This window comes from Falco punctatus, assembly GCF_963210335.1.
Source record: "Falco punctatus genome assembly, chromosome: 4".
In the NCBI taxonomy this organism is placed as follows: Eukaryota; Metazoa; Chordata; class Aves; order Falconiformes; family Falconidae; genus Falco; species Falco punctatus.
The window spans coordinates 47192718-47219603 of NC_137583.1; the positions used below are offsets into that span (position 1 = coordinate 47192718).

The following is a 26886-nucleotide window of genomic DNA, read 5'->3' on the forward strand; positions in this document are numbered from 1 at the left end:
CAGGACCGAGGGATGGGGGGGTTCTGGCTTGGCAGGATCAGATATGTGGGGCTGTGCACGTGCACCTGCCTCCGCTGCCTAATCATTTAGAGTTCGTTAACAACCTCAAAATTGCTAGCTTGGGTTTGGCGTGTGATCGTATAGCCCCGCTCGGTCGTTGGGTTGACACGTTCCTTTGTGGGCCTGACGTGAAGCTCCGCGGCACCTGCCTGAGCCTGGAGTTCATTCAGCGCCTGCTGTGAGGTAGACGGGTTTTGGTTGTGTTATGACAGCAACCTCCTTGTCTTTGAGCCTTTAAATGAGGATCAGTAGCTCCTCGCAAAACCAACAAATTACAGGGGAAGCTGTGATTTTCATAGATGTCATCTGCCACAGCGGGTGGGGGGAGAGGGGGCTGGATGTAACGTGTAATTTTTGGTAAGGTGCTGAGATTTAGGCAAGTGGCAAGCTGTCTTCAGCCTCCCTGCTTCCATACCTCGGTGCTGCAAGGAAAATGGAGAGGCTGGCTGTGTGCAGCTTGCCTTCCCGGAGCCTGCTCGCAGCGTTCCCCACCCACTGCTCAGACCTCTTTTTTTTTTTTTTTTTTTATTATCATTATTTTTATTTTTTTTTTATTTCAGGTGTGTTCTCCCAGCACGCTGTGGTGCGGCTGGTGGGCTTCCAGTTTGTGAGGCTGAGGGAGCAAAACAGACAACCTCTTGCTGAGGAACAGTTAAAATATTGCTCATCCTTCTGATTTCTCTGTCGCCTTTCTGTTTGCTGGGGAGGTTAGAGGCTTGTTGCTCAGGACAAGACAAGGTGGCTGTGGAAGCTGTTGCTCAGGAGGGGTTTAAGTAGGGAGTGTGTCTTCCCTTTGCAAGTAAATCTGAGGTTACAAACCCATGGGCTGTCTTACCTTCAGCTGATAGTAAAAAAGATGAAACAGAGCCAGTAATCTCACCGATGCTTTGATTTTTCGAGTCAGGTTGCTTACTCCTCACTTGGGTTGCATCCAGATTGTGTCACTTGGCCTCAGCTGCACTTGCAACTGGAGCTCTCAGGAGGGCTGGAGACAACATGCACGATGGCTAATGAGTGTTTTCTGGGAGAGAACAAAACCTGGGGGGACAGGAGGTGGCCCTCGGTGGGCTGGGCACGAAGGCACGGCTACACCAGCACGCAGGGTGGGCTGTGCTGCAGGTTTGGGGTCGAGGCTGCCAGAGCACATCAGTGTGTTCGGTGGTCCTTGCTACAGCGGGTGGGAGTGCTGGACACCGGAGCGATGTGCCTGGGAGCATGGGGGGGGGTTGCCGAATGCTGCCCTGTTTTATTGACTGTTTTGCAGATGATGGTGACAAAACCCCATTTAGTACACGCAGCACTGATGCCTTCGCTGCTATTTGGGGCAGCGGTGGAGGTGGTGAAATACTCGTGAGCCACCTATACAGGTGCTTTGTGCTACTCACCTTAATGCTGGTGCTGTTGATGAAGGATTACCAACACAGCAGAAAATCTGCTCTCCGGCTCTTTGCCGGAGAGTGAGGACGTCTGTGCGTCGTGCTCTTGCTAAACGAATGTGGCAGGGTTAATCCAGACTGTGAGTCAGGTCAGCAAAGACCTTCCCCAAGCGCTCAGTAAATACCGAGAGGGGAGCCAGTCAGTCTGGTACAGGAGTAAAATGGATGGAGGAGAGGGGCTGAAAGTCAGGGAAACCTTGACAGTAGTTTGACTGAAGGCATGGAGTCTTCTGAAGGGAGCTTTTGGAAGTCTCATAATGTGCTTTGAGGGAGAAAATCTCATTTAGTGCAAGCAGCTGGGCTCATGCATGAACACACAGGCCCAATTCATCTCTTTCCGAGAACCCAGCTTTGAGGTTTTTAAAAGTTTTGTAACCGCTGTGGTTGCAAAGGGGGAGTTTCAAAATCTGATGGGTATAAATGGCAGCTGTGCCCCCTCCCTGAATCTGCACCCTCTTGCCCTGGGAAGGGGCTGCAGTAAGGGGCTGTTTGCTGTTTCTGGTGGCGATAGCAGAGCTGTTGGCAGGAGCAGAGGCAGTGTGCTGGGGTGCTGTGTGCGTGCGAGCACCAGGATCATTCAAGCTGGAGAGCCCCAGCCCTCAAAACAGCTGGATGAGGAGAGGGCACGTTGCTATCCCTCTACCTGGATGCAGCCTGGAGACAGAGGGTCTGGAAACCTTAAATTATTGAAGAACTGTTGATACAAAACTGATGGCAAAGCTGGTCTCCACCATCTCCTTGCAAAGGTGGATATTCTCAGTTTGATGGGGTATTCAGGTTGACATCCAATTTATTTCCATTTCTCATCTCTCCCATTTTATGGTTTGCAGTCTGCCTATCATTTATGGGTTTGAGCCTGGGCAGAAACTTCCCATGTGTTCTTCAGGGTTGAATTCCTCGGCTTGAGGGAGCTGAAATGATTTAGTAAGTATTTATGCTCTTGTTCAACAGCTGTCTCGCTGTACCCAGAGCTGGAGATGGCAAAGTGGAGATCCTGGCCCCAGCTGCTGGTGCTGAGCGTGCTGGATGCTGGCAGCACCTGTAAGGCCATCTGAAACAAGCACTGGGAGAGTGTTGATTGTGACAGAGGAAGAACGGTATTGCAGCTCTTCCCACTTTGAAGTGACTTTTGAAGGGTTGCTGGAAGCAATTTTTTCAGTGAGCAGATTAGAGATAAGAGAAGAATTCCACCCTGTAGGGCACAAGCAGCTCAATCCGTACCAACGTGATGGAGAGGGAAATTGGAGAGAGCTTATCAGCTTGAGGAAAAATCAAATGTAAACATCATCCCCAGCATGATTATGGTTCACAGCTTAGTTGGATGTCACATGTCTCTTTCCCGTGAAACGGTGCTAGCGAAGATGATTACAGAGGGAGTCAGCCAGGCAAAAACAGGCAGAAAAGCACCCCGCGCCTTGAACTTCTAAAGACCCTGCAGTTACTTCACAGTCAATAAGTCACAGCTCAGCTGCAGGGAAGGAGGAGGGCAATGAAAATAGAATTCAGGCTGCTCTGGCAAATTAATTGTCCTTTAAGATATGAATCGGCTGGAAACAAATCGGGAAGCTGGGATTATTTGGCCTGGGAGCTGTGAAGGGCAGTATTGGTGCGGCAGGGAGATCTGGGCACTGCCCCGAAGGATGTTGCGCCCGTCCATATCGGTGTCGGGACAGGCTGGAGAATGAATCCCGGAGAACCCAGGACAAAGAATGATTAATTTGATTTTCGTTAACTAGCATTTGGCATTGACCTGTATATAATAGCCTGTTATTTCGCTGCTGGATCTGCGGCTGGCAAAGCTGCTGCTGCCGCATCCCACTTGGGAAGCTTGCTGGGCCTCTCCAGGGGGGCTCCTCAGGGGATGGCCTGAGTGGGTTCAGGATGAAGAGTGCATAACTTGGGAACGATTACTGATTTGCTGACATGCCCATTATGGGCTCTGGCCAGATGCACAATCTTATTAAATATGATTTTCCCATATAAGGTGGTTGCGGCTTGAAAAGCAGCAGCAGGAATTCCGGTGCTTGCTTTTTTCATGAACACATCTTTCAATCACAGCCAGTCAAGCCCAAAAATAGGTCTGCTGAGGCTGGGCAATCCTGTGACAAAGGCTCAGAGAGCCCTTCTCATCGCACACTTACGTCTTTGTCACTTTTGATTATTCCCATCCATCTTTTGGGGCTGCCAAGCATCTTCCTGTAGACCGGGATTCATCTGTAGAAGCCTGGCCGGCGCCTTGCTCCTGACATGGATGTGATACCCACGTGCTCTCTGGGACCTTACCAGCATGAGATCAGTTCCCACGTGTGCATATGGGAACTGCAGGTGTTATTTGGGTATAATTAACTTGCAACTCACCAGTCAGAAAATGTTGCACCTTTTGCACGGCGCTGGGGACTGTCAGAAGTGGAGTCGGAGCGGGAAGTGTTAGCTGACTCCCAGCGCAAGGAGGATTTGGCTGTGCTTAGGTGGGAATGCCCTTCAGCAGGCTGCTTTGCACGCTCTGCTCCCACCAGCAGCGCAGGGACGGAGCTGCTGGTCATGTCACTCGCGGGAGATGCTCTCTCTCGCAGCCTGGCTGTACGAAGGCAGGAGCCAAAGCAGGTCCTGCCCTCCCCAGATGGTCTGATCCTGTGGGTGCACCCCCCTGATCTCCCCCAGAGCCTGCGGGGGAGCTGGCGGGAGCAGCAGGTATTATCGGAGCAGGCTGCCAGTTTTGAGGCATGCTCTGTAGATTCTGGAAAGTTTAAAGCGGAGGCCTTGGCACCTCCTTTTCTCGAAGATGCATGTGTGGGGTGCAGGGTGACAGTGTCTGTTTTAACTCAAAAATAGCAGCAGAACAGTAGAAGAAGGCCTAGGGTGGAGGTTTTTTGTTTCCCCGTTAAGTCTTTAGAGGTCTCTAACCAAAATTTCTGATAGCCCCCTTTAAATTTAATTTGTTTAATATCCCAGTTGCCAGTGTCGCTTTCCTTCAGCTATCTCCCAAGCTGTTGCCTTCTAGGCCTACAAAGCTGGGTCGCCTTGTGAATGTGCCCAAGAACAGAACTGCACGTTGGACTGGATGTCTGTGATCACGTTTGTGGGGCCGGGCAGCGGGTGTTTTTAAAGCATGACACAGGTGCAAAGCCCTAGCTGTTTGGTGTGGGTTCCCAATAAGCAGCTGCTATTGGGGCAATATCTCTGTGTGGGATTTTGCTGTTTCTAAATCCATCTGTGGCTGGTGCAGAAACTCAAAGGAGCAAAATATTGTCGTTTTCTATAAGTCTTTGGCAAAGCAGAATTCCTGGCACAAGCACCCTCTCTGTGTTTGCTGCCTACTGATGGTGCACCGATCTGTGTTCGACCAACAAGCAAGTGCAGCCACTTGTGTTTTCCTCCAACTGGGAGGATGCTGTAATGAAAACAGGTGCTGTGCTGAGCCCCTGCACAGGGCTGCCCTCCCGTTCCGCTGCGTGAATGCGCTCGTGGCAATGAAACAACAGGAGCGTAGCAGAAAGGTAAATCAAGGCACTGCGAGGGGCTGGAAACAAAAGGCCGTTGGATGCTGAAATGAAAGAACAAAAGCGCAGGAAAGAAGAGGGTCACGTACAAAAGCTGAACCGATGGCCTGTGTGAAGTGAGTTTGGTCTTGATCCTGATCAGTCCTGACCTTCTCAGCAGAGCAGCCCAGCGTTGCTCACCTCCCCGCCTGGGGAGCTGCGTGCGGAAAGGAAAAGCGTCTGCTGGCTTTCCCAGGCTCTTCACCTCCTCTCCAGATAACTAGCAGGCTGAGTTCCTGCAAGGGGAGCCCGGCCTCTCCAGGCAGCTCTACGAGAGCCAACGATAATAAGGTAACAGGGTTTTTTTCTTCTTTAGCTAGGTCTTAGAAATTCTCCGTTCCTAAGCAGCCTGGCACTTGTTTGTTTGAGTTCTTCAGTGTGCCAGTAGCTGAGTTAACCTCAGGACTTTCTGGGAAACGTTTTCTGTAATTAAAAAGCTAAAAGTGATCAGAGCAGCTTTTCTGTCACTTCATCTCTTCTCACCCACATATTTAAGCAGAAAATGCTGTCAACTTCTAATTAAGCGTCGTCTTCTTCCATCATGTGTTCTTGTGGCTTCCCCAGCGTACGTGTGGGTTTTTGCACTGGCTTGCGGTGAATAACCCAGGCTGAGTCAGTGTACGTGCTGCAGTGGTGAGGAAATCTGGAAGCTTCACTGTGTTCACAGCCTGTCCGATGCTGCTGGTCACTGCTAACCGTGACTTGTTGCGTCATCCCACAGCTCTAGGGGGAAGCTGTGAGCTTTCCACCATATGAGTTAGCCCCTTTGCTTCCCTCCCAGCTTTCTTTGGATACAGCCAAACCACCGCTTTTCCCTAGTTCTGTTTAAAAAAAACCAAAGGCCTACAACTAGCGAGTCAGTGTGTAATGTAAAGGGTTCTCTTAAATACTTTAACACAGAAACAGGCTGGAATAATTGATACGTGAAGAATAGCAGCATTATTTTGTAGCGTGGCGACTGTGTACGCTGTACAGTTGCATCTCTGGCAAATGACTGTCAGAAGAGCTGTCCCCCTGGATAATTGCACGGCTTTGCAGCCGTCAGATCTGGGGTTGCAGAAAACAAACCTCACAATGCCCAATCACCGCCTGTATGGTTTGCATTCAGCACGAGGAGTTTGAAACATTTTGCAGACTCATCGAGGGGGCACAGTCCTCATCTTCCCTGTAATTAGCAGAATCTGCATGTTCTCTTTGCAGAAATTGCTGTTGGAGAGGGAGGGAAAGGTTTCCCGGGAGAAAGGAGAAGTTGGAAACCGGCTGTTTGCTTCTCTGGCATCTACACGGTGGCAGAGCTGCCTGTTGTGTGAGTAGCGGTTGGAAAGGAAGGGCCCACGTTCCGATAGCCCACCTGGAGCTGCTGCTGCCGCACAAGGCGCTCCTTGATGTGACAAAGGAAAAACGGGGTCACAGCCCGGGGTTTGTCACAAGACCAACCTGGGCAGGTCCACCGCTGCTTCTGAAAGGGCCTGGAGATTATCTGGGCATGGGAACACCACATGCAACAAGCTCATGCCTTTGTTCTGTGTGAAATAGCTCAGTCTCCTGAACTCAGAGGAATTAGTGGATTGTAAAACAAGGGCAGCTTTGCCTTGTTTGCAGTCATTAAAATGTGGTGGCGTGCTGTTGGGACAGCACTGTTAGTGACGTGGGCTGGTGCAGAGCTTGGTACCGGTCAAACTCCAAGTAGCTCAAATGCGGCTTTTTGCTTTACTGCGTAACATTAAATCTGTCCCAGCCATGCAGGGCAATGATGCTTAATTCGGCTTCTGCCTTGTTCTCTGGATGCCACTGTTAAGGTTTTACTGCTTCTGCGTTCCAGATTTGCAGTGGTCCCATCGGTGCCTGTGGTCGCTGTTGCCGAGTGATGCTCTTGCATGGGGCTTGATGGCTGCTGCAAAATTAGTTCTGCAAAATTAGATCTTCGAGGGTCCATGTGGCCACAGTAGTTGATAACTCTTACACTTAAATTTGGCGATGCTCTCTCTGAAGCTCTGTCAAACTACTGACTCTTCATCTTCTCTGTGTTCCTCTACCATGGTAGACACCTCCTCATTTTTTCTCCAAGAGATCTGGGAGTGCTTCGACCTTAACCAGCACTGAGCTCCCAGAGGAAAGGCGGCTCACCAGCAGAGGAAGGGGAGTGCTGGGCTGGGAGCCAACCAGGTCCCAACTCTTTCACTGAATTTAGTAATTCAGACTAATTCCCCAGCTGTTTCATGTTTTTTCCGTAGGAGGCAAAGAGATCTGCTGCTTTTTGAGACCGGGTAGCTGAGTTCACGCAGTCATTTGGCAGGGATGGTGTTGGAAGCCTGTCCTTAATGTGACTCAAGCTCTGGGCGCATTGGGATGCTGCCCTTCAAAATGGGTGTCTTGAATGTGTTGGGCCATGCTGGTGACAGTGTTATGATTCTGTAAGAGGATAATTAGTCAGGATTATTTTGCCCTTTCATTTGGTGCCTGGCAAGATGTTATTTAAATTGGTGGTTATACTTTCCTTCCCCTTGGAGTTTGCCATTCTCAGTTGCTTAGTTAAAAGTAAGTTGAAGTCCAGATCTCCGGTGGCTGAGACCTGATGGAGGGCTAACACTAAAAACATGTGTAATCTCCATTAAAATATCCATTTGCATCTCTTCTGAGTTCAAGCTTGATGCACAAACTTACTTTCTGCCTCCCCGGTTAAGGCTGGATGCGCTCCACCTGTGTGTGTGCCACCTGAGCAGAGGGTGTCTTGCTCAACCTCATGTGGGGCAGGAAGGATGGGGAGGAGTGAGGTAGGTAGAATAAAAGCGATGCTACCTTATGTTTAAAGCAGGAGTAATGTAGGTCATCTTAATCTGCTCTCCCTCCTCCCCTTCTGCAGGACGGGAGAGTCCCAGCCACATGTGCTGCAGGGTGACAGTGAGCTGGGACAGTCTTTTGTTTTGCTTTCTACACTTTGCTTTCTACCTTCGGAGCATTTTGTCATCTTGGCAGGCTTTTCTACTAGCTTACTACCTACAACCCCCCCACCCCCCTCCAAAAAAAATCTCTCCAGCGGTAGAGCAGAATAGTCTTGTTTCCGTGCATGAAACGAACGTCTTCAGGCTGTTCCCAATTATTTTTTTAGGGTGGAATTCCTGATTTGTGGGTGGAACTGATTTTGTTTAAAGGGCAAGTTAACAGCATCCTTCTGAGCTCTCGGATATTTATTTACTTGGGGTTTCTCCAGTTGAAATTGAGCACCAGTGCAGTTACAGTTACTGTGTGAATGCCTGTGTAAACACCTTTCTCGTGCTAGTCCTTTCAGCCCTGCAGTGATTAAGGTTTGGTTCAAGAAGGGCTGCATATGGATTTTCATCTTTGATTCAGGGCTGTATGAGCCCTGGTAATTAAGGCCTCTTGGCACCAATTTAAACAACTTGAGCGTTGGGAACAATTTTGGTTGGCGCATCAATACAGCTCACTAAGGGTTTGGAGCACTCGAGAAATATTTTTACGTAATTGGCAAGTTTTGAGAGATGTTTGTGAAATCTTTCCGAAGCTTAAGATGCATCTTCAAAGTACTGCAGGGCTCGTGGCAGGCTGTGGTCCTTTCAAACGGCTGATCTTACCAATGTGCACGTCGGTGATGGAAACGCTGGCAGCAGCGTGTACCGCTGGTTTGCTGTGTCGATGCCGTCAGTAAGATCTTCGGAGGTTACAGCAGCTCTGAGGTGAGATACGGCTGGTTTTCTGCTTTTGGAGCCTGCTGAAGTGGGTCAGCTTCTGGCCACCCAGGAGCTGGCAGCCTAGCTTCAGCTAAGTCTTGTCTCAGATGTCCATTGATTTTACTTCAAGGTCCTGAAGATCTGAGGGGATTGAAGAAAAACCTTCAGGCTTGGCGTAAGGCCTAGAAACACAAGTTTCCATTTTACGAAGTAAAATGAAGGCGAGATGCGCTGGAGTCTCCCCCTGCCATCGGCTGGATGGCCTGGTTTCGTCCTGCGGGATGCCTGGCTCTTTTTCTGGAGTTGGGAACTGAAGTTAAAGCTGATGGCGTTTACCGTGCTAGATGTACGGAGAGGGAAGGCTAACGCGCGGCGGAAGTGATGATATTTTGCTAATTGCTCTAAAAAGAGGCAAATTCTCCCTGCCTGTCTTAGTGTTTGCTTGTGTTTGGTGCTTTCTGTGACCTGGCAGTAGGGCAAGCAAAATATTACCGGAGTCTCTACTGTGGGCAGGATGCTGCGACTGATGACAAAGATGCTGCGGTAGCTTTCTTCCTATCGTCTCTCTGCACATCTGACTGTTCGAAGTTTGTGGATTTTTAAAGACAAAATTGTCCATTACTGCATTTTTCTCAGAGGGAGGCAGCTGGCTAAAATCATCATCTGGCTGAGTGCTCCTTCCCTGAATGTGTGCCTGATGGCACTTCGTGCAGTCAGGCACTCTGCTTAGATGCTGATGTGCAACTTGGTTCTCTCTGATTTCTTGATTTCACAGTTTCTGTCCGTGCAGCCGGTTCCGCAGCATGCGCATCCCCACGCCGAGAGGAAGGGGTAATGTGCTCACAAGTGCTACACGCTGCCGAGAGGGCAGATGTAATACCTGAAACCACTTGTCTTCTCTTTAAATGTCACTTTTAAATGGGTGTCATCTTTAAAATGGCAGTTTTCTTTTCTGTATGTATTCAGTGCTGCTCTTGCCATCTGTCTGGATGCGTGTTGACGGGGGCAGCGTACAAAACAGCATAGAATTTGCTGGCAGATATGCAAACTATAGAGATGTAAAATAGGCCCTAACTTCAAAGCTGGAACAAAGACAGCAGAAAATTATACAGTCTTGAAGCTGCACTTGTCAACATTAAATGACATGCTCTTCAGTTACAGGGCAAACACTTGCCTAGGTGGAATCCAGAAATAAGGCAAAGTTTTTCAGTTTGGCCTAACAGGTGGTGATTATTTGTAGATTTAAATAATTTAGCACATGTTATGGGGTAATTTTTGTGTTGGTAAGGACTGTTTGTTCAGCGATCAGAACTGAAATCTGGAAGGCTAACAATTGCCTTTGCTAAATTTACTACTACTTTTTTTTTTTTTTTCCCTGTAATGCCAGCTTATGTTACAAGATAATTAAGTTTTTCTAGGGGGTGCATGTTGTGCTGCATTTTGTGGCTTTTGATATGCATACTGTTGTTTGGTTTTGGTTTTGTTTTTTTTTTTTAATTCCAGGATGCTTCCTCTCAAACCGGCATCTCTTCAGGTTTAAATTAATGTTGATGGAAGAGAAATGATGACATAGTCTTTCTCTACCTTAGTCTCAGAGGGCTGGATGTTTGTTTTCATTTTGATATTAAGCAGGAGTCACTGGTGGATTGTCCCAGATAGTCAATCTTTTGAGAAAGAGGCTTCTAAACTCGTAATGCCAGAAAATACTTATTAAAGGAAATGAGAAACTGAAGGAGTGAACGTCCTGAAACTGCTAATTGCTTCTGTGCGGACTGGCCCCGTGCGTTTCCACTGTATAATTGCAGTCTTTACTGTAGCTCCCTTGCAGAGCCTTGAGGTCCTGATAAACATGAGTCTGTCTTTAAAATGAAGCAAAAAGACTGTACTTTGTCAGACAAGACAGTTACTTTCCGGTTAAAGACAGCAATTGTCTTATCTGTTGCACTTTGGTATAATAAACCAGGTTGTCCCTCATATGCCAGATGCAGAGCTGGCCCATATAGGCTGGTATTAAACTGAAGACCCTCCCGAGATGAAATTCTTCATCTTCAAATGGTGGTGGACTGCTTGTAAGGGCTGTCAGCCTCGAAGGACGCGGTAATGGGGGAGGAACTTCATTTAATACATGCAAGGTCTGGTTTTGTATCGGCAGGATGGCAATGCTTGAGCTTCCACAAGGTATTGAGATGTAAAGTTTAGAATTGATCTCAGAGAGATGCTAAGGCTTCCTTAATTCCCAGATTTTAAAACACAAAGATTGGTTTTATTGTGAATCTTTTCTGTAAACTGAAAACTAGGAGCCCAGGACATGCTGGTGACTTCCAGCTTAAGAGCAAACTGCAGCGCAGAGAAACAAGATGGATTTTTACAGTATCTGAAGAAATGACATTTAAATGCAAGTTTTCCTGTGAGGTGGGGTGAAAAACAATCTGTAAGGGTGAGGTGGGGTGAAAAACGACTTAATCCAAGGCCTGTGGGAGGGAGGTGTAAGATGTGCCTGAATGGCAGCTGCTCATCTGAAGGGAAAAGGAATATGTTACAGGCAGAAGTGGCAAGTGCTGCTTGTTACTTAATGTTTTATATTAGAGCTCCTGCTTTTGGTTGCTCTGACTTGCCAAGATAATGGTCTCCAAAAGTCCTTTGCCTTACTTTAAGTTCTGGCCAAACCAATGAGCCCATTTTGGTGAAGAGGAAGCCAGGAGGTATTGCACCATCCGATACTTCAGAGCTTGGCCAGGTCAGTCTTAAATGGCATCTCAGTACGTGCAGGATGGTGGTTCTTCATCAGACCTGCCTTTTTTTCTTTCCATGGAAAGCCATCAGTACCTGACTACCCTGAGCCTTCCATTTTGCTGTGTTTTGTGAAAATAACTCGCCCGTTAAGATCTTCCTGGCCTCACTGGTGGGGCTGGAGGAACCCCACCGCTTGGTGGCTACAGGCCTATAGGCTCGAGCCATCTGGCCTGGAGGATTACTGGGTTGGGAGCCAGGGAATGTAGAGTTCAAGCCATGGGACTTCCCATGTCAGCCCTGTGTATCTTGTATTCCCCACTGAGAGCTGTCCCATAGCTGTTGGCCAGCGTTACCGCACGCTTCTGTCTCCCTTCCTCCCACCCCGCAACGCGTGCCACCGTCCTAAAACACAGCACTGGCAGCTACCAGCCGAGCTGGGAGGGAAAACCTGACTGTGAGGCTGGGTTGTCCTCCTGGGGATGCTTTTTGGAGTGAATGTCTGATGTTCACACCCCTGGCTGTGGCTTCTGTTTCTCTCCAAAGGCAGGAGCACGTTGATGCTGTCCCCCACCTCCTCTGCAAGTCAGTGGCAGTGTAAGTTTGGCTGGTCCAGCCTTGTAGTGTTGCGGTTCAGGGGAACTACATTGTTTCTGGTTTTATTAAAGTCTTGGCAAATGGGAATAAAGGTCCTGTGAGATTCTTCTCTGTTCTATCCAGAAATGCTGGATGGAAATTCACTCAGTGTTGCTGTCTTGAATTACTTTGTATTGTACCTGTTCTTCAGAAGCCATCCCTGGTTTTTCATTGTATCGGGCAGATGCCGAATAAAGCCCTGAGAAGGGCTCAGGAGTTAAGTTGCTCGTGGTTCAGGGCTCAGTTTTAGGACCTGCGAGACCAGAAGTCACTCCCAGTTACATAGAGTTACACCAGTGCATGTGTACGAGCCATGTGGCCAGCCAGACTGGGCTCTTCCCGAGGTTGTCCCTGATCCTCGCAGCCCGATGTTCTTCAGCTGCAGCTTTCCGTGTTCCTTGTGTGCCTTTCCTCCTCCACCCTCTCACCGGAGCAGGGCTGCTCCCCAACCTACAGCCCAGGAGCCGGGGGCTCGGGAGCGAGGTGACCCAGCTGGCTGTGGCTCAGCTCCATGGGAACTTGCTTTCTTTCACCTCGTACAGCCTGCTGTCAAACACATCCTAGAAGCCACAAAGTCGCTTCAGAAAGACCTTGACCACTCCGATATCCCACACAAGTGATGTAAATGCAGGATACAAAGGGTAAGTGCGATGCTTGCCCGGTGAGTGACTCAGCAGTGACTGTGGGCTCCATTCTGAATCCTGAACAGTGGTGCTGCTTGCAGAGGGGCTCGTGGCTGAACTAGGTATGGAACGTGTGCGGCAGCCGCTTGGAAAACTGCTAGAAACCTGGTGTCCTCAGCACCCAGTGTGCCTTCGGGAGTCTGGGGATAACCAGTCCCTTGGTTCTGCCTGCGCAGCACTCTGGGACCCTTAAATGCTCCTTGGAATTTTGCTCTTTGTTCTTTTGCATCTTTAGTTTGTACACATACCTGTACAGAGCCTGGAGCAGAGCTTGTTCCTAAATTATTCCTAAATAAATGGACATAGCTGCAGTTGGCTAAACAGAAGTAATAAATGCCTGGCTCAGCCTCCAGTGAAAATCCTCCAGGCTGGGCTGGAGAAGCTGCTTTACTGACCTCGCTTTTGAGAAAGCTGCAGATCTGTGCCAGAAAGAGCCTGGCCTTCAGGTTGTGGTTACCTGTGTTGGAGGAGGCTGGCCATGATCATCACTGTAATGCAACTGAAACATCCTTGTAGCCCAGCACAGGCACTGGGCTACCTCTATGTGTCTCACCTGTTTGTATTTCCTACTAATTTAAAAGTGGGTTTAAAAATTTCATTATTTTTTAGGTAACTTATTTTCAGCTGATAGCTGAGTCACTAGCTGTTGTGCTACAGCCAGGATCCCAGGGAGAGAAGAGTCTACTTGCTGAAAGTTCAGAGTTATGATTTTTGGCAGCACACTTCATCTTTTGAGCTTGTTCTTCTGTGGCTTGTTTTGTTCCATCTGTTCAGGTGCCTTTGTTAGAGCAGAGCAGAGCAGGAGCACCCGACCGAAACGCTGTAGTCACAGAGAGCAGAAGTGGCCTTAATAAGGCTGATGGGAAAAGAACATGGTGGTGAGCAATAATTGAAATTTATTCTTAACCTACAGCACCCCATGCCTTGTGGCAGTAGCTTTTGCCCTAGAGGCTCTTCTTCAGTCTCACTGGTCTGTCTGGAGCTGCTGCAGATTTTTGCTGACAGAGCCCTGATGGAGGAGAGGAGGACTGGAGGCTTGTCCCCCTCCCGGGTACCAGCCCCACTGGTGTGGGGGGGAGAGGAGGGAGAGGATCCACCTAGAGGATCTGCAGTAGCTGGAGTGGATTAAGCGGAGCTTGCTCCTAAAGAGCTGGGCAGCCCTCACTGTTGCCTTGTAGGTTTAGATGGGTTGTGCGGAATCTGTGATGCCTGTGCAGGCAGCGTGGGTGACAGGGTGCTCTGGTGATGGCAGGGGACAGACTGATGGCAAGCAGCAAAACACCAGCCAGACCTGGCCTTCTGCCCATGTGTGAGTCGGGGAAGTCAATTCTGACTGAGGCCAAGAAATCTCTGATAGCCTGGTGCCTAACGAGTACAGGTGAGATGTGCATGCAGGCTGTAGAGCTTGAATTTCCAGTTGTTAACAGCAGCAAAAGCTTAAGTTTATTTAGAAGTAGATCTGTTGAACAAAGATGTATCACTGTCCGCTTTTCCTATTGTGTTTTTTTAACCACGTGTTTCCAGTCAGCCCTGGAGGGTGTGCTCTTTGAGGGCTCTATCACAAACCCACGCTCTCAAAACAGGTCCAGAAATTCAACCTGATGCTTTTGCTTCAACGGCTGTTGTTGAAACAGAAGATACAGATGTCCCCCACCCAGACTTTGTCTTCAGTATTATGGTACAAATAAATCTCTACATATGTTTGCGTGTTGCAGTGTTGTCAGCAGCACCCATGGCAACCTGGAAGTGTTTTGTGAAGGCGAGTTTACTCAACCTGATGCGAGCAGCCTGGCAAAGGGACTTTATATCTAGTGACGCATGTTATACGCGACCCCATTCTGAAATCCCCTTTCAAGTCTTCAGTTGTTTGAGCACCCTTGGAAAATCTCTGTCAAGCGACATTAGCAAGAGCAGAATTAAGTCTTAGCGGATTTAGCCGAGCAGCTTTGGCTACGGAGTAAATCAGGAAATACCCCCCTCATTAAAAATCCAGGTGCATCTTCAGGATGACTTGTGAAGGGGTGGCCTGCAGACAAAACAACTGTTTTGCCTTTGGAGATTGCTGTCGGTTGGGGTGCTGAGCTCCCACGGTTTTAAAGTTGCGCTTACTGCGGTAACTGCTGTATGTCCTGGTCTTGTGGCAGGTGGGTGTTGTGAAACCCCAGGTAGATTTCTTTACCTGTTGTGACTGGAGCAACTGGACTTCAACACGTCTTTTAGAAGGTCAGCAAATGGAAAATATCAGGGAGGTGGATATCTTTTTTGAGTTGCATTCTTCTATTTTAATGTAGTTTAGCCTGAGAATAATTCTTGACAGCGAGTGAGCGAGGAAAGTAAGCTCTCGTCAAGTAACAGCTGTAGGAAGACACTTTTAAATGGTGGGAACTATAAACAGACCCATCCCTCCTGGATCGGAGGTGCTGACTGGAACCCTCTGTGAGAAAGGGCTGAGAGGGAAAGTAGGGGGAATAGTTTGTCGTTTGTCTCACAGAGTGCTGGACTACAAGCTGTGTATCTGCTGTGCTGCTCCGATCAGCAGCTTGAAGGATTTCTTTGATTTGCCAGTGCTCTACCGAGATGGCTTGAGATCCTTTGGAGAGACACGCAGACGAGCAACGTTGTAAAGGGAACCAAGCTGATGTGTAAAGGCATCCTCCTGTTCCCTCGTTAAAGGGGTTTTGCCCTCTCAGTAACAAGAAGCTGATTATCAACTTAGGAAGTTTTGAAATGGGCTGCAGTGAAGTTACCCTTGTTCCAAGCACCAGTTCCTTGTCCTGTGCCTGGTAGCAGCCTTGCCGAGACGGCGAGTAGCAAAGGGAGCCCACGAAGGTCAGATGGTGAAGAGCCTCCAGCAGCGCTAATCCCTACCTGACCAGGAGGTGCTGAGGTCTGACATTAAGCCTCGTGCAGCTAAAGCACTGAGCCGTGCCACACTGCAAACCTGGTGTATTTGGGGCAGGATAACTGCTCTGGCAAGCAGCGTATAACCTCGGATTAGTCAGCTTGTGCTTTTCCCTCTGTTAGTGGCACTTGGAGAATAGCATAATGGTGGATGCAGCTGAGCATCCTTTCCCTGCATTGAAGTGCTGAATGCTGCTTCTAGGCAGGAGCCTGCAGGCAGGGAGATAGCGATGCTCGGGAAACAAAGGAGGGAAGTGAATTCTGGACCAAGCCTTCGCTTCTCTGACATGGGGTTGGGAAATGGCTCTCTGGGACCTTGTGGCAGCTGAAAACTCCATCTGAACACACACAAAGAGTCCCAAGGGCGGCCTGAGGTCATTCACTACATTCAGGTCCCTGATGTTTTTGCAGAAAAAGGCAACAGGAGCTTCTCTGTCTCCCCGCTGTTGAACTACAGCTCTCTCAGCAGCCAGGAGATGCTCCAGGGGGTGGTGTCCGTGGGTTGGGACCTGCTAGGGGATGCAAAGCTTATCCTACCCCTGAGCAAAGGGAAGGGGGCAAGTGGACGTGTCCCTAGCTCTTCTGGATGATCGTGAATAATGTGACTTCAAAGCCCTTCAACCTTTTATGGCCTCGCTCTAAATTGGCGTTGTGGTTTTAATGCGGTGCCGCTGTGCCTGGATGTCGTCACAGGCGCAGAGAGCTGGCTCTGTCCTGGAGAGGTTACGCTTCCTGCCGCGATGTTTGCTGCCTCTAATTAATCCTAATCAACCTTTGCTGTGAATTCTTGTAGACAGATTTGGACTCGAAGGTTGTAATAAAGAGAGAAGCCAGAGGCTAGGAAGAGGCTGGCGTCCCCAACGCCGCTGCCAGGGTGCCTGACCTTGCCAGTGTCTCGGCTGCCCTGGACGTGCCGGGGAGCGTGTGTCGTTCAACTCCGCAATCCTCCTGTGACCGGCAGCGTGGAAGGGAGCAGGAACACTGTGTTCAGATAAGACTGCACCTTCCCCATCTAGCAGATGTTCGCCTGAACATCCCACTGGATTGCATAATTACAGAGTTGAACGTGGAGCTGAGCGGGCTGCAGCCCTTTCCGCTGCTGGGTGTCAGCTATTGTGTGCTCCTCTTGATGAGATTTTTGGTTTGCTTTTTTGTCGGCTCTGTCGCATGGTTCAGGCTAGGCACTCCAAAACTGTCCTTTTTTTATTTTGTTTTTTTTTTCTACGTGCCCCTGATCCAAGACAAGAAAACAAATCAGTTCTTTTTAAATTTCATTTCCCTGGTCTTGTCCTGCTCGTTCCTCACTGTAATTGGGCTTCGGTGCTGTAAGCGCTTTTCGGGTTTTCTGGTGAGTTGTCAAGGAAACGTTTTAGCATGGTATGTCCTGGCTCAGCAGCGTGGCTCCCCGAGGAGGGATGCACCGGGGATGAAATCCGCACCTGCAGCTGAGGGAGGAATTTGTTAACTCCCTGCCTGCATCTTCAGCTTCTGCCCTGCCTCCTGAGCTGGGATAAACAGATTTATTTCTGAGGCAGAAAGATTTTCTTGAGGGGGGGCACCCCCACCCCCCAATAACTGCAAATAAAATAGGTTGGTAGGTGCCTTTACTGCAGAATCATCCTGTTCTGGCGGTCCCTGGCCGTGGTGGTGTTCCGTAAGCTGGATGCTTTGAGCGGTCCTGGCTGGGATGTATAATGCAGGGCTTAAATCGTCTGATCCCTGGCAGGGTGCTGGCAAGGGAGCAGCTGCTGGGGCTTGGGGTTTGGAAGCCTGGAGGGAATGGCTGGGGCAGGACTGGCTGTGGGGCTCACTGCGGGTTCGGGGCACGCTGGGGGGCTTCCTGCCGCCCACCCACCTTGTTTGATGGAAGAGCTGGTGTAAATGGAAACTGCCCGGGTTGGAAAGGAGGGAGTGAGCTGTGTCACTGCTGAGGAGGTATCACAGCAGTGCCCTGAGGCCCCGTCCTACCTCGCTGGTACATTAAGCTCTCCTTTAATTTGTACAAGCCATGCCGTTCCTTTCCCTAACGACTTTATGCTCAAATAAACAAGACCAAAGCCATAGGGAAGAGAGTGCAGCAGATGAAGTTGGTGCAGATCATGGTTGGCAAATGTCATCTTCCCTCCACAAAGTGGAGGTGGTTCCTGCGTGCTTGAAACGGCAAAAGGAGGCACGGAGCCGGTGTGGGCGGCGAGCGGGAGCAGAGGACAGGGATCAGAGCAGGGCAGCCAAGGTGGAATTAAATGGGATTACTTATCTCTGGCTGCTCCTGGTAGTCCGGTCTGAATACTGCCCGGCGCAGCCAGCATTTCTGTGTCTGCAAATAACCGATGGACTTTGGATGGTGACTGAACTGTCCTGAGGAATGTGGAGCTACCTGTGCTGCAGGAGCCTTGGAGCAGGGTCTCTCTTCCCCCTTGCCATGCTTATCCGTAGGGATGGAGCAAGGCGGGCTAACTGCTGTGGGGAGAGTTCAGGCTGCCTTCAGCCAGCGCAATTTTGGCGTAGATGATCCCCAAAATCATTCAGTGGGTCAGCAAGTATTCCAGGGGAAAATGGATAAATTTTGGTATCAAAGCGACTGGTAGCATGTAGATTCTATGTAACAAGGAGAATTTAGCTCAAATTGCTTTATTTTCATATTGTTTCTACAAGGTCTCAGCTGGCAGCAGCAGCTGTCTGTGCCCAGGGTCGGCTACAACTCTTTTTGTCGAGAGATGCTGCGTTTAAGGGGGAGGGGGGGAAGCCCAAACTTTGTATTTAGTATTCTGGCTTACTTACTGTTTCTCTCATAGGAAGAAAATGTTTTTAATGCTCAGAAGTAGGTCACCCTGGGTGCCTGGGAGGAGCAGGTTGTAAATAGCTGCCTTCTCCAGGAGGTTGCTGAGAGTCTGGCTTCTGCTCCATGTCATGTCCCTTCCTCTCTGACTGCCCTGGGCTGTGCCCCATCCTGCGAGCCGGGAGCTGAAGCCACGCGTTTTGAGTGCAAGAAGAAATTCAGAGGCTGCTTTCTGCCTTTTCCTTTTGCTAGGGGCTGACGCTCGTGCCCCCTCCTTGGGAAGCCCCGGCTGGCTGCCTGTGCTAGCTCAGATGCTGCTTCTCAGCTGAGATGTGTTTTCTGGCATCTCTTGAATTGCCTCCCTCCCCTTTAATTTTACCTTTTTTTTTTTATCAGCCGTCCCTTATGGGAAGTAACAGCTGTCTCTTCTGATGGATATGTTTAATTTCCAGCCTTTCTCTCTGTATTTCAACTGCAACACATCTGCTACACGTGTTACAGCCTTCAACTTTCACAGCTCGTGCCTTAGCACTCTGTTTCTTAATGCTTTTGCACATAATGCATTGACCAGACGGGGCCACATTTAGACCAGTCTGATTGAACAATAAATCATAGCATCCTGGTTGCAGTCTTCACCTCCTCTTATTGTCTAAATGGGTTGCTCAGGTGCGTTGTGTTATCATATTCTCAATCAAATAAGTGTAAAATTAGATCCAGACCTCCATCAGCGCATGTATGACTTGTCAGAATTTTACAGCTTTCTCGCAGATTAGGCTGGGTTAGTATTAAACGTCAATTTTGCAAAGGCTACTGTCAGTTCATTAGTTTAAAAATAAAGAACAAATAAATAAAAAAACCCCAACAACAAATGTAAACAGCTGGTCTGGTGCTCTTGGAGGACTGTACTTTGGAAACCGGTTATGTTTGACTGCAGTTGCTACTCCAACGGAGCGAGTGACAAACAGTCTCTACTGTGTTGCATTTTTGGAGGGGTCGTGTTGGTACAGCCTTCAGCTGAAAAGCTGACGTGGCGTCTATATTCTAATGTATTTTTAGTTGCAGTCACATTGTATATCTCCTCATAAACACTTTAATAAAGCAAAGCTTTTATTAAAGATGCAGCACCATCTCGGACTGGAAAAAGGGGTCCAGATAAATCTACCAGTTATTCAAATTTGCTTTGACTTCTCTAGAGCACCATAAACCATCAAATACTTATAAATTTACATTTGTATACATCTGTTTTATAAAGAAGGCTTCTTTATTAGATCTTAAACAAGACTTCTGCTGGATGTTTGTAAACCTTGTTAAGAAATTCCTTTTCGGTGGATAGAAGCCTCTTGCAGCTCTAGCCAGGTTTAGAGGGGGTTTGCTAGTTTAGCTGGTTTTGAGAGAGCCCAGTGACTTCCCCCTCACCCCTTGATTAATTTCTAAAATGTATTCTCTGCAGGTAAATGAAACTTGAAACCTCTCGTTTTAACTTGAACTCATTCTAAATTGTGGACTGCAAGGGTGATATTTTCGGGTTTTCATGAGTTTGCTTTCAAGGCCAAAGATTTGATGGTATTTTTTAATTTATTTTTTTAACAACTGAACTTGACATCACTTGCGTTTCCCCGACGACAGTGTCTAGAGAGGCTGTGGGCTGGAGAAGCCAAGGGGGCTGCTCTCATCCCAGCCCTGCACCGTTCCCTGAGTTCAGATGCCCCGATGAGGCCAGCTGATGAACCTGGTAACGATGAGTGTTCCCATCACGAGTGGGAGCCCTCCTGTCAGTCTGTGGTGTCCTTTGCTTACCGGGAGCGAGTGACCAAGCATCTGTAAATGGGGGGTGAATGGCCTAGAAAGGGCTGAACACCCATTTGTTGACCCAGTATATCGTGTAAGAAAACCAGGTTGTGGAATCTTGTGTAGGTTTATGCTCCTCTGGTGTGGTAGAGCTAAAACTCGAGAGTCCTTTCTATGTCGGGTAGTAAATGTGCAGAGGGTTTCCAGGAGGAAATTCATCCTCATCCTGCGGGGTGGCAGGGATGGACAAGTGTTGTGGCTGTGAGTAGAGAGGCATATGGAAAAAAAAAAAATCAGACACTAAATCAGAGATGGGAACTGCTGAGTGCTACAACCGAAGCGTTCATTTCTGAGGCTCTAGAGGAGCTCGAGTGTTGGCACAGGGTCGACTCAAAGCCGTGCACAGATGAGAAGACAAGCTGAAGGCAGCAAGCTGAGCATGTATGAGAAATGCAAAACCCAGGCACGAGCTGGAGGCAGGGCAGAAAGCTGGGGTTTCACCTCGGGGTTCCCCTACCCGAGCTGCTCATCACGTTTCTGAATACACCCTTGCTAAGATGCACCAAATCCGATAAGAATCATTTCAATTAGCTTGTTAAGTGTTGAAACTTGCCATGGTAGAGCTCCTGTTCCCTGCAACCCTGAGTGCTGTCTCTCATGGCTGCATAGCCCCTGAAGCTGGAGTTAAATCAGTTTTCACAAGGCCATCTGTCAGCTTGTTTGAGACAAGCACAGCCGAGTGCTGTGCACTGAGTAGCCAGTGGAAAATTATTAGGGTTTTTTTTTTTCTTCATTTTCTGCCTGGACAAGTTGATTTTATAAAGCTGATTTTTGAGGTGGGGGTGGGGATGCACGGGGAGGGAGGTTTTGTGTTGGGGATGCTCTTGTCTACCTGAAGCATCATTTCTCCTGGAGATCCACAGTTCTTCATCTCTGGTACCTTCCCTTTGTGCGGGTAGTTGGTGTTGATTCCACATTTGGTACGTGTACAGCAGCAGACACTTAAAAGCTGGGAATGAAAGCGGCTTGTGGTAATTATCACAAAATTAAAGATAATCTCCTGCTCTGGAATTGTGACAAAGTGCAGAAAAGAGATTAGTGCAGTCGGAGAGCCGGCACGGCCGTGGCAGGGAGAGTGTGGTCTCCCTGGCCCAGCACCCTCTTGCCCACGTTGTGTTCCCAGCAATTTCCAGCTTGGAGCAGAGTTTGTCCCTTGGGGTTCTTCTGTGGCCTTGAGTTGCTGCTCCAGCTCATGCCCTGAAAGTTTGTTAGCCAAATTCTCACTTAGTGCCGTACCTCCTGCTCCCCTGGCCATTGCGTGGCATTTTGATGAACGGTCATAAAATTGTGTTGTCTTAAGTCAAAGAACTGATTTTTTTTTTTTTTTTTTTTTTTTTTTTTGTCCCCCTGGAAAAAACACCCTGATGCAGGGTCAGAGCTAGCCGTGGCCCGCTGAGCTGCCTGTGGGCGCAGTCCCGAGGAGCTGGAGGGGCTTACAGGGTTTGACATCACCCATCCCCTGCGGTGAGCACCCATGTGGGCAGCAGCCCCTTGGCCGAGAGATGCCCAACCCGGGTGGGCGACGGAGGGGAGCTGCTCTGCACCCCTGAGGGGTCCCTGCCCCACTCGCCACCCATCCTTCTGTCTGAGGTGGGATCGCGCGATGCAGCTTGCGTGGAGGGAGCAGGATTGCAGACCCCTTGCTGCAGTCCTGTATTCCTGTTCCTGATGCAAAACCTGGGCACTAGAGGGGACAGTTTAAACCAAAACCAGTCAATCTTCCCCTGCTCCTCTGGCTTTGCTGTGGGCCAAGCTGCTGGGCTGGGCAGATCCATCGCAGACACTCAATACCCCATGGCCAGGACCCGTTTTGCACCAGACGATCCCCAGCTTGCAGAGAACAGGATGGTGAGAGAACCTCAGCACTTCTGACGGAGAGCAGTTTAGTCTCCCCTGTGACCACCAAGGGGGTTTTGTTGTTGTTGTTTTTTTTTCTCCTTCCCAGCATCTGAAATGTTTCCTGAAATATAACTGAATCTCACGCTCCCAGCATTATTGTCATCTGGAGAGCATCGTGCTCCTGTTACGCTCAGCTTCTTGCTCACGCTCCTTTCGAAACAAGCCCTAAAGCAGCGCTGCTTGTATTTGAGGAGATTGAGCAGTTACCCCAGCTAACCCATCATAGTTCCTCCTCGGCCAAATCGGGGGGGGAGGGGAATGATGCTGCAGCATGTCAGGCTGGACCCTCTGGGGCTTTTCCTGCTCTCCAGCTGGGGGGGCTGGACATCTCCTGCTCCCCCTGGAGAGCGACCACCCCCCAGCTTGTGTAGTTATCCCTCTGGAGTGGGGGCAGTTGTGTGCCAGCAGGTAGCTGGATTATCTACCTGTTGTCCTCGAGTGGGGACAAGTGGGGGGCTTGAGCCTTTCTCCTTCGCAGCCAAAACTCCAGGTCAGTCCACGGTCCCCTGCGAAATTAAGTCCTTTCTAAAGGATTGTGGGATGCTTAATGATCTGTGGTTGCAGCAACACTTCAGATAGGAGCAGGGAGCAGCAGACTCGTACCTGGAAACAGACGGCCTGAAATCTGTCGCTTGGGTTTGTGTCCTTTGCAAATGGGTTTCGCTCCTGATACCTGGGCTGGGTGTGCAGGGGGGCCAGGGAGCTGCCTCGGCAGGGGACGTGGTGCTGCCGGCATGGGGTGCTGAGCTCTTCTTAAGCATCTCTTGGTCCTTGTTCGTCGTGGCTCTCTGGAGTCAGCCGGGCTGGAGGTTGTGGTCCCACGCGTGCAGGTCGGTGAACACCTCGTGGGACTGGCAGCAGAGGAGCCTCTCATCCCTGTTGCCTAAAAATACGGAGCTACTTGCAGACTGGGGCTTGCACTAGGAAATGAGAAGATGGCCTTGTGTTGGAGGAAGGTTTGGACTCACGTTTCCAACGCTGATTATCTATCTAAAAGCTTTAGGCAAAATCCTCATTTCGCACCGTTCGCTGTAATGGTGACTTCTCCCAAAGGCAGTGGTTGAGATAAATGATGCGTTCATTTTTGCGATATATTTGGACATCAGGTTCTATAAATAGATTCAATTATCAATATAGTTTGTCAAGTGCCTTCTGAGTGGCTGGGAAGCAGCTTCCTAAGTGTCTCTCTGGGCCTCTGGATGTAGCTGGCTCTTCGGTGTAGCATGGACCTATTACTTACGGTGCAGCAGGGATTTACAAGAACTCTCTGCTGAAGCCTCTAGGAAACATTGCCAGGAAGAACTGTGCGTCTCTGTGCTTCTGAATATGAAATTTTGGGTGACCCCTAAAACTTCAGACTCCTGCACTAGTGAAACTGAAAACTGAGCAAAAAATCAGCTGCTTTGAAGACTTTACAGCTCGCTTGAAGAGCAAAGCATTAGACTGTGTTCTTGGTGCTTTTTTTTTTTTCTGTGTCTCTTCTTTTACTGATGCTCTTCCTTTCTCTCCTCAGGTCTGGCACCGAAGAAGGCAGCCATCACCGAGGTGAGATGTGTAAAGCTGGCCTTGAAAATCCCGTGTTGAGAAATAAAAATGCAGAGCTCTAGAAAACACTTCTGCCTGGCCTTTTTTGAGCAAAGCCAGATTTCTAAATACTTTTAAGATTACTGAAAATTTGATATTTGTTATCTGGGACAAAGAAAATGAGTGGGGTAGGTCTCTGGAGTCCCTGTATTGGCATCACCACAGCCGCCGCGGGGATGTGAAGGGGTTATGCCCACCACACGGCCAATTTTAGGTCTGTAAGTGGCCGAGGGCTCCTCTTCCACCCCAGAAGCTGAAGGTGATAAACGGAGGGTCTGTATCTTGGGCATCTCCAGGGCTCTGTGTTGGGTCTCACCCACTCCTGGGAGCGAGTCGAGGCTGTAATTTGTGAAGCCGTAAAATAGGGGAACATCTCAAGGGGCTGATCTTCTCACGCATAATCCAGGTCGCAGGTTGCTGAATCACTGTTACCTTCTGGAGCAAAACTCTTCACAGTTGGCAGCAGGGAATCTAGTAGGAGGATCCGTGCTTGAAAGCTGTTCCCTGAAACCCACACTCTTGGTTTAGGGCATCGTGTTCAAATGATTTTTGTTTGATCTAATTTTATGTCACACGCCTTTACATTACTCACCTGGGATGATGAGCGTTTGTATGCATGAATAGCTAAATCTTCCTGCCAGGAATGTGAGACTTGATTATTATTTTTTTTGCCTGTCCAGAAATACACGTAGTAGGAAGTTCAACTTCTGTGAAAGTTGATTGCTTTGTTCAGGGCACAAATAGCCCCGCTTTTTCTTGCCCTGGAAAGTCACAGGTCGAGCAAGAGACTGTGGAAGAGAATTCTGTTACTGCATTTCATAGGAGGGAAATCCCTTAACTGGTACCTGTGTCTGTTGATCGCTTTGAGAGGATGATGATGAGCCACGTGGTGAGGCAGGACGATACAGCTTGAGCTCGCATGTAATAGGATGCGGCTTGTTGGTTAGAAGCTGCAAGGAAAGGATAAGCTGCACTGCTAATCACGACTGCTTGGAGGAGGAGTGCTCAGAAGCAAAAGCCTGGCTGCACTAAATGTTTAAAACGGGGTAGGAAATCGGATTTTTTTTGAAGGAGAAATCAGACTTCCCCTCAGTACGAGGAGTACAAGCAGTTTGACCAGAAATAGCTGCAAGCTTTTGATTAAAAGCTAAAACACAAAGAACTTCTGTAGCCTGAACAAAATTATCCATTGTCTGCTGTAGACATCAGTCCTGAGAGATGGGCCTGTGTGGTGCTTGAGAGAGACAGTGATATAATATTGTCATTTGGGAAGTGACCTTGGATCTCTTAAAGGAACATTCAAGGCCTGGCTGTTCTTTAATGTAAAAACCCCTCAAGTGTTTCTGGGGGCTCACCAGCAGCTTTAGCCGTCTGCTGGGCTCCGCAGTCGCCTGGGGTCACAGAAGGAGCTGCGTGGAATTCCACAGAACACGGGTCCGTTGGCTTGTTGAAGGGGGCAGCCACAGCCTGCTCCTTCCTCGACGGGTAAAAAAAAGGTCCAGGCAGACTCAGAGGAAGAAGAGGAGGAGAACAGGAGTAGGTTTGTTCTCACTCTGGAGTGCTGGCAGTCCTGTAGTGTTTCTGTAAACTCTGCAAAACTTCAGGAGGAGCTGTTACTGCAGTTCACCCCGTGTGGGCTCGTCCTTTGAATTGTAAACAAATGAGATCTCGCTTGAATGGGTTCTCTCCACGTGAAAGCAGGCATGGCGCTGTGTTGTCCCTGTCATCTGTCTCTTATTTCTCCCGTGAAGCACCGTGTATTGGTAGGACACCTGAGGGCATTGGATTTTTAAGAATAAAATTCTCTCGCTGTTTGATTTAATACAGCGCTGTTTTAAATCAATGAGAAACAGCAGTCAAGCAGCGGGGGAATCTTGGCAGCTGGGAAGCAAGCAGATCTTTTCCAGAGCTCAGCATCTTTGGGGGTTCTGCCCAGTTGGTACTATGGGTGTCAGTCTTGAGGGATGGTTCTATAATTCAAACAGCCTTGTTTAAAGCGTGCTGGTGCCAGTTACACCTTTTTGCATGGCGTGTTTTTTTCTCCACTGGTAGAGCGTGATCCCTCTGTCCTTTATGACCGCAATAATGTGGTTGTGCCTGTGCTTCTTTGCTTGTTCTTCTCTGCCAGCTCAGCTTCTGTTCTGGGCTTTAGCTGTGCTCTTTCCTTGCAGGGACCATCGTTACCAGGACAGCCTGGCCAAGGAAAGAAGATAGGTCATCGGGGTGTTGATGCTTCTGGTGAAACCACCTACAAAAAGGTTTGGTTTTGCGGAGTGGGGAGTGGCAGCTACGTGTAGGTGGCAGGCTGAGAAGGGAAGGTGGGGCCCAGTAGTTACCAGTCTGATGTAGATTTTATGCAGCGCCCTTGTACCACATAATCTTGCAAACAGCAAACCTGGAAGCCTTAATCCATCTCTCTAGCAGCTGGTTGAAGTTGTTCAGCATTATGTGGTGCCCCAGAAGACCCCACAGAAGTCATAGGCATGACTGTAGTGTAGTATAGGGGACACTAGCTGCAATAATTTGCTGTGAAATGCTCACTGACTGCTCTTTTCTTTATGCCAGACCACCTCATCTACTCTGAAGGGTGCCATCCAGCTAGGGATTGGATATACCGTCGGCAATCTCAGCTCCAAACCAGAGAGAGATGTCCTGATGCAGGACTTCTACGTGGTGGAGAGCATTTTTTTCCCAAGGTAAAGGAGACAGGGGAAACAAAACTAACAGATGAGTTATTTCTTTCCCTCTCACTTATTTTTTTCAAGAGAGCTTCCATCTGTCTTTAGATCACAGAGTTGGATTGCTCTGAATGTTTTAAATATGCATCCGTTACGTACAAACATACCAGTGGGAAGTGTTAGATTCTGCAGTGCACTGGCTTGCAAGGAAGTGCAATGTAAGGTGCAGTACTGTATGCTTGAGTTTAACCTTCCTACGTGCTTTTCTTTCTACCTGTCCATCTAGAATTTCTTCCCCAAAATTATACCATGTTTGAGCTGGAAGAAACTCATTCTGGGAGCTCTTTAACTCTGTGAATAAACAAAGCTCATAAAAGCCATATTCTCTGTGTAAATGTATTCTGCTTGCCAAGTGGTTGTTCCG

At 48.8% G+C, this 26886-nt stretch overlaps 1 protein-coding gene across 9 annotated transcripts in view; it reads left to right on the forward strand.

Moving 5' to 3' along the window:
• The window catches only part of PIP5K1C (phosphatidylinositol-4-phosphate 5-kinase type 1 gamma), a 50736-nt gene that overhangs the window by 1548 nt on the left and 22302 nt on the right, over positions 1-26886 (forward strand). For all 9 annotated transcript variants that reach the window (XM_080385138.1, XM_080385133.1, XM_080385131.1 and 6 more), the window contains exons 2-4: positions 23714-23745; positions 25956-26042; positions 26350-26480. In XM_080385138.1, the coding sequence (XP_080241264.1) occupies positions 23714-23745; positions 25956-26042; positions 26350-26480 (250 nt within the window). The remainder of the gene's footprint in view (positions 1-23713; positions 23746-25955; positions 26043-26349; positions 26481-26886) is intronic.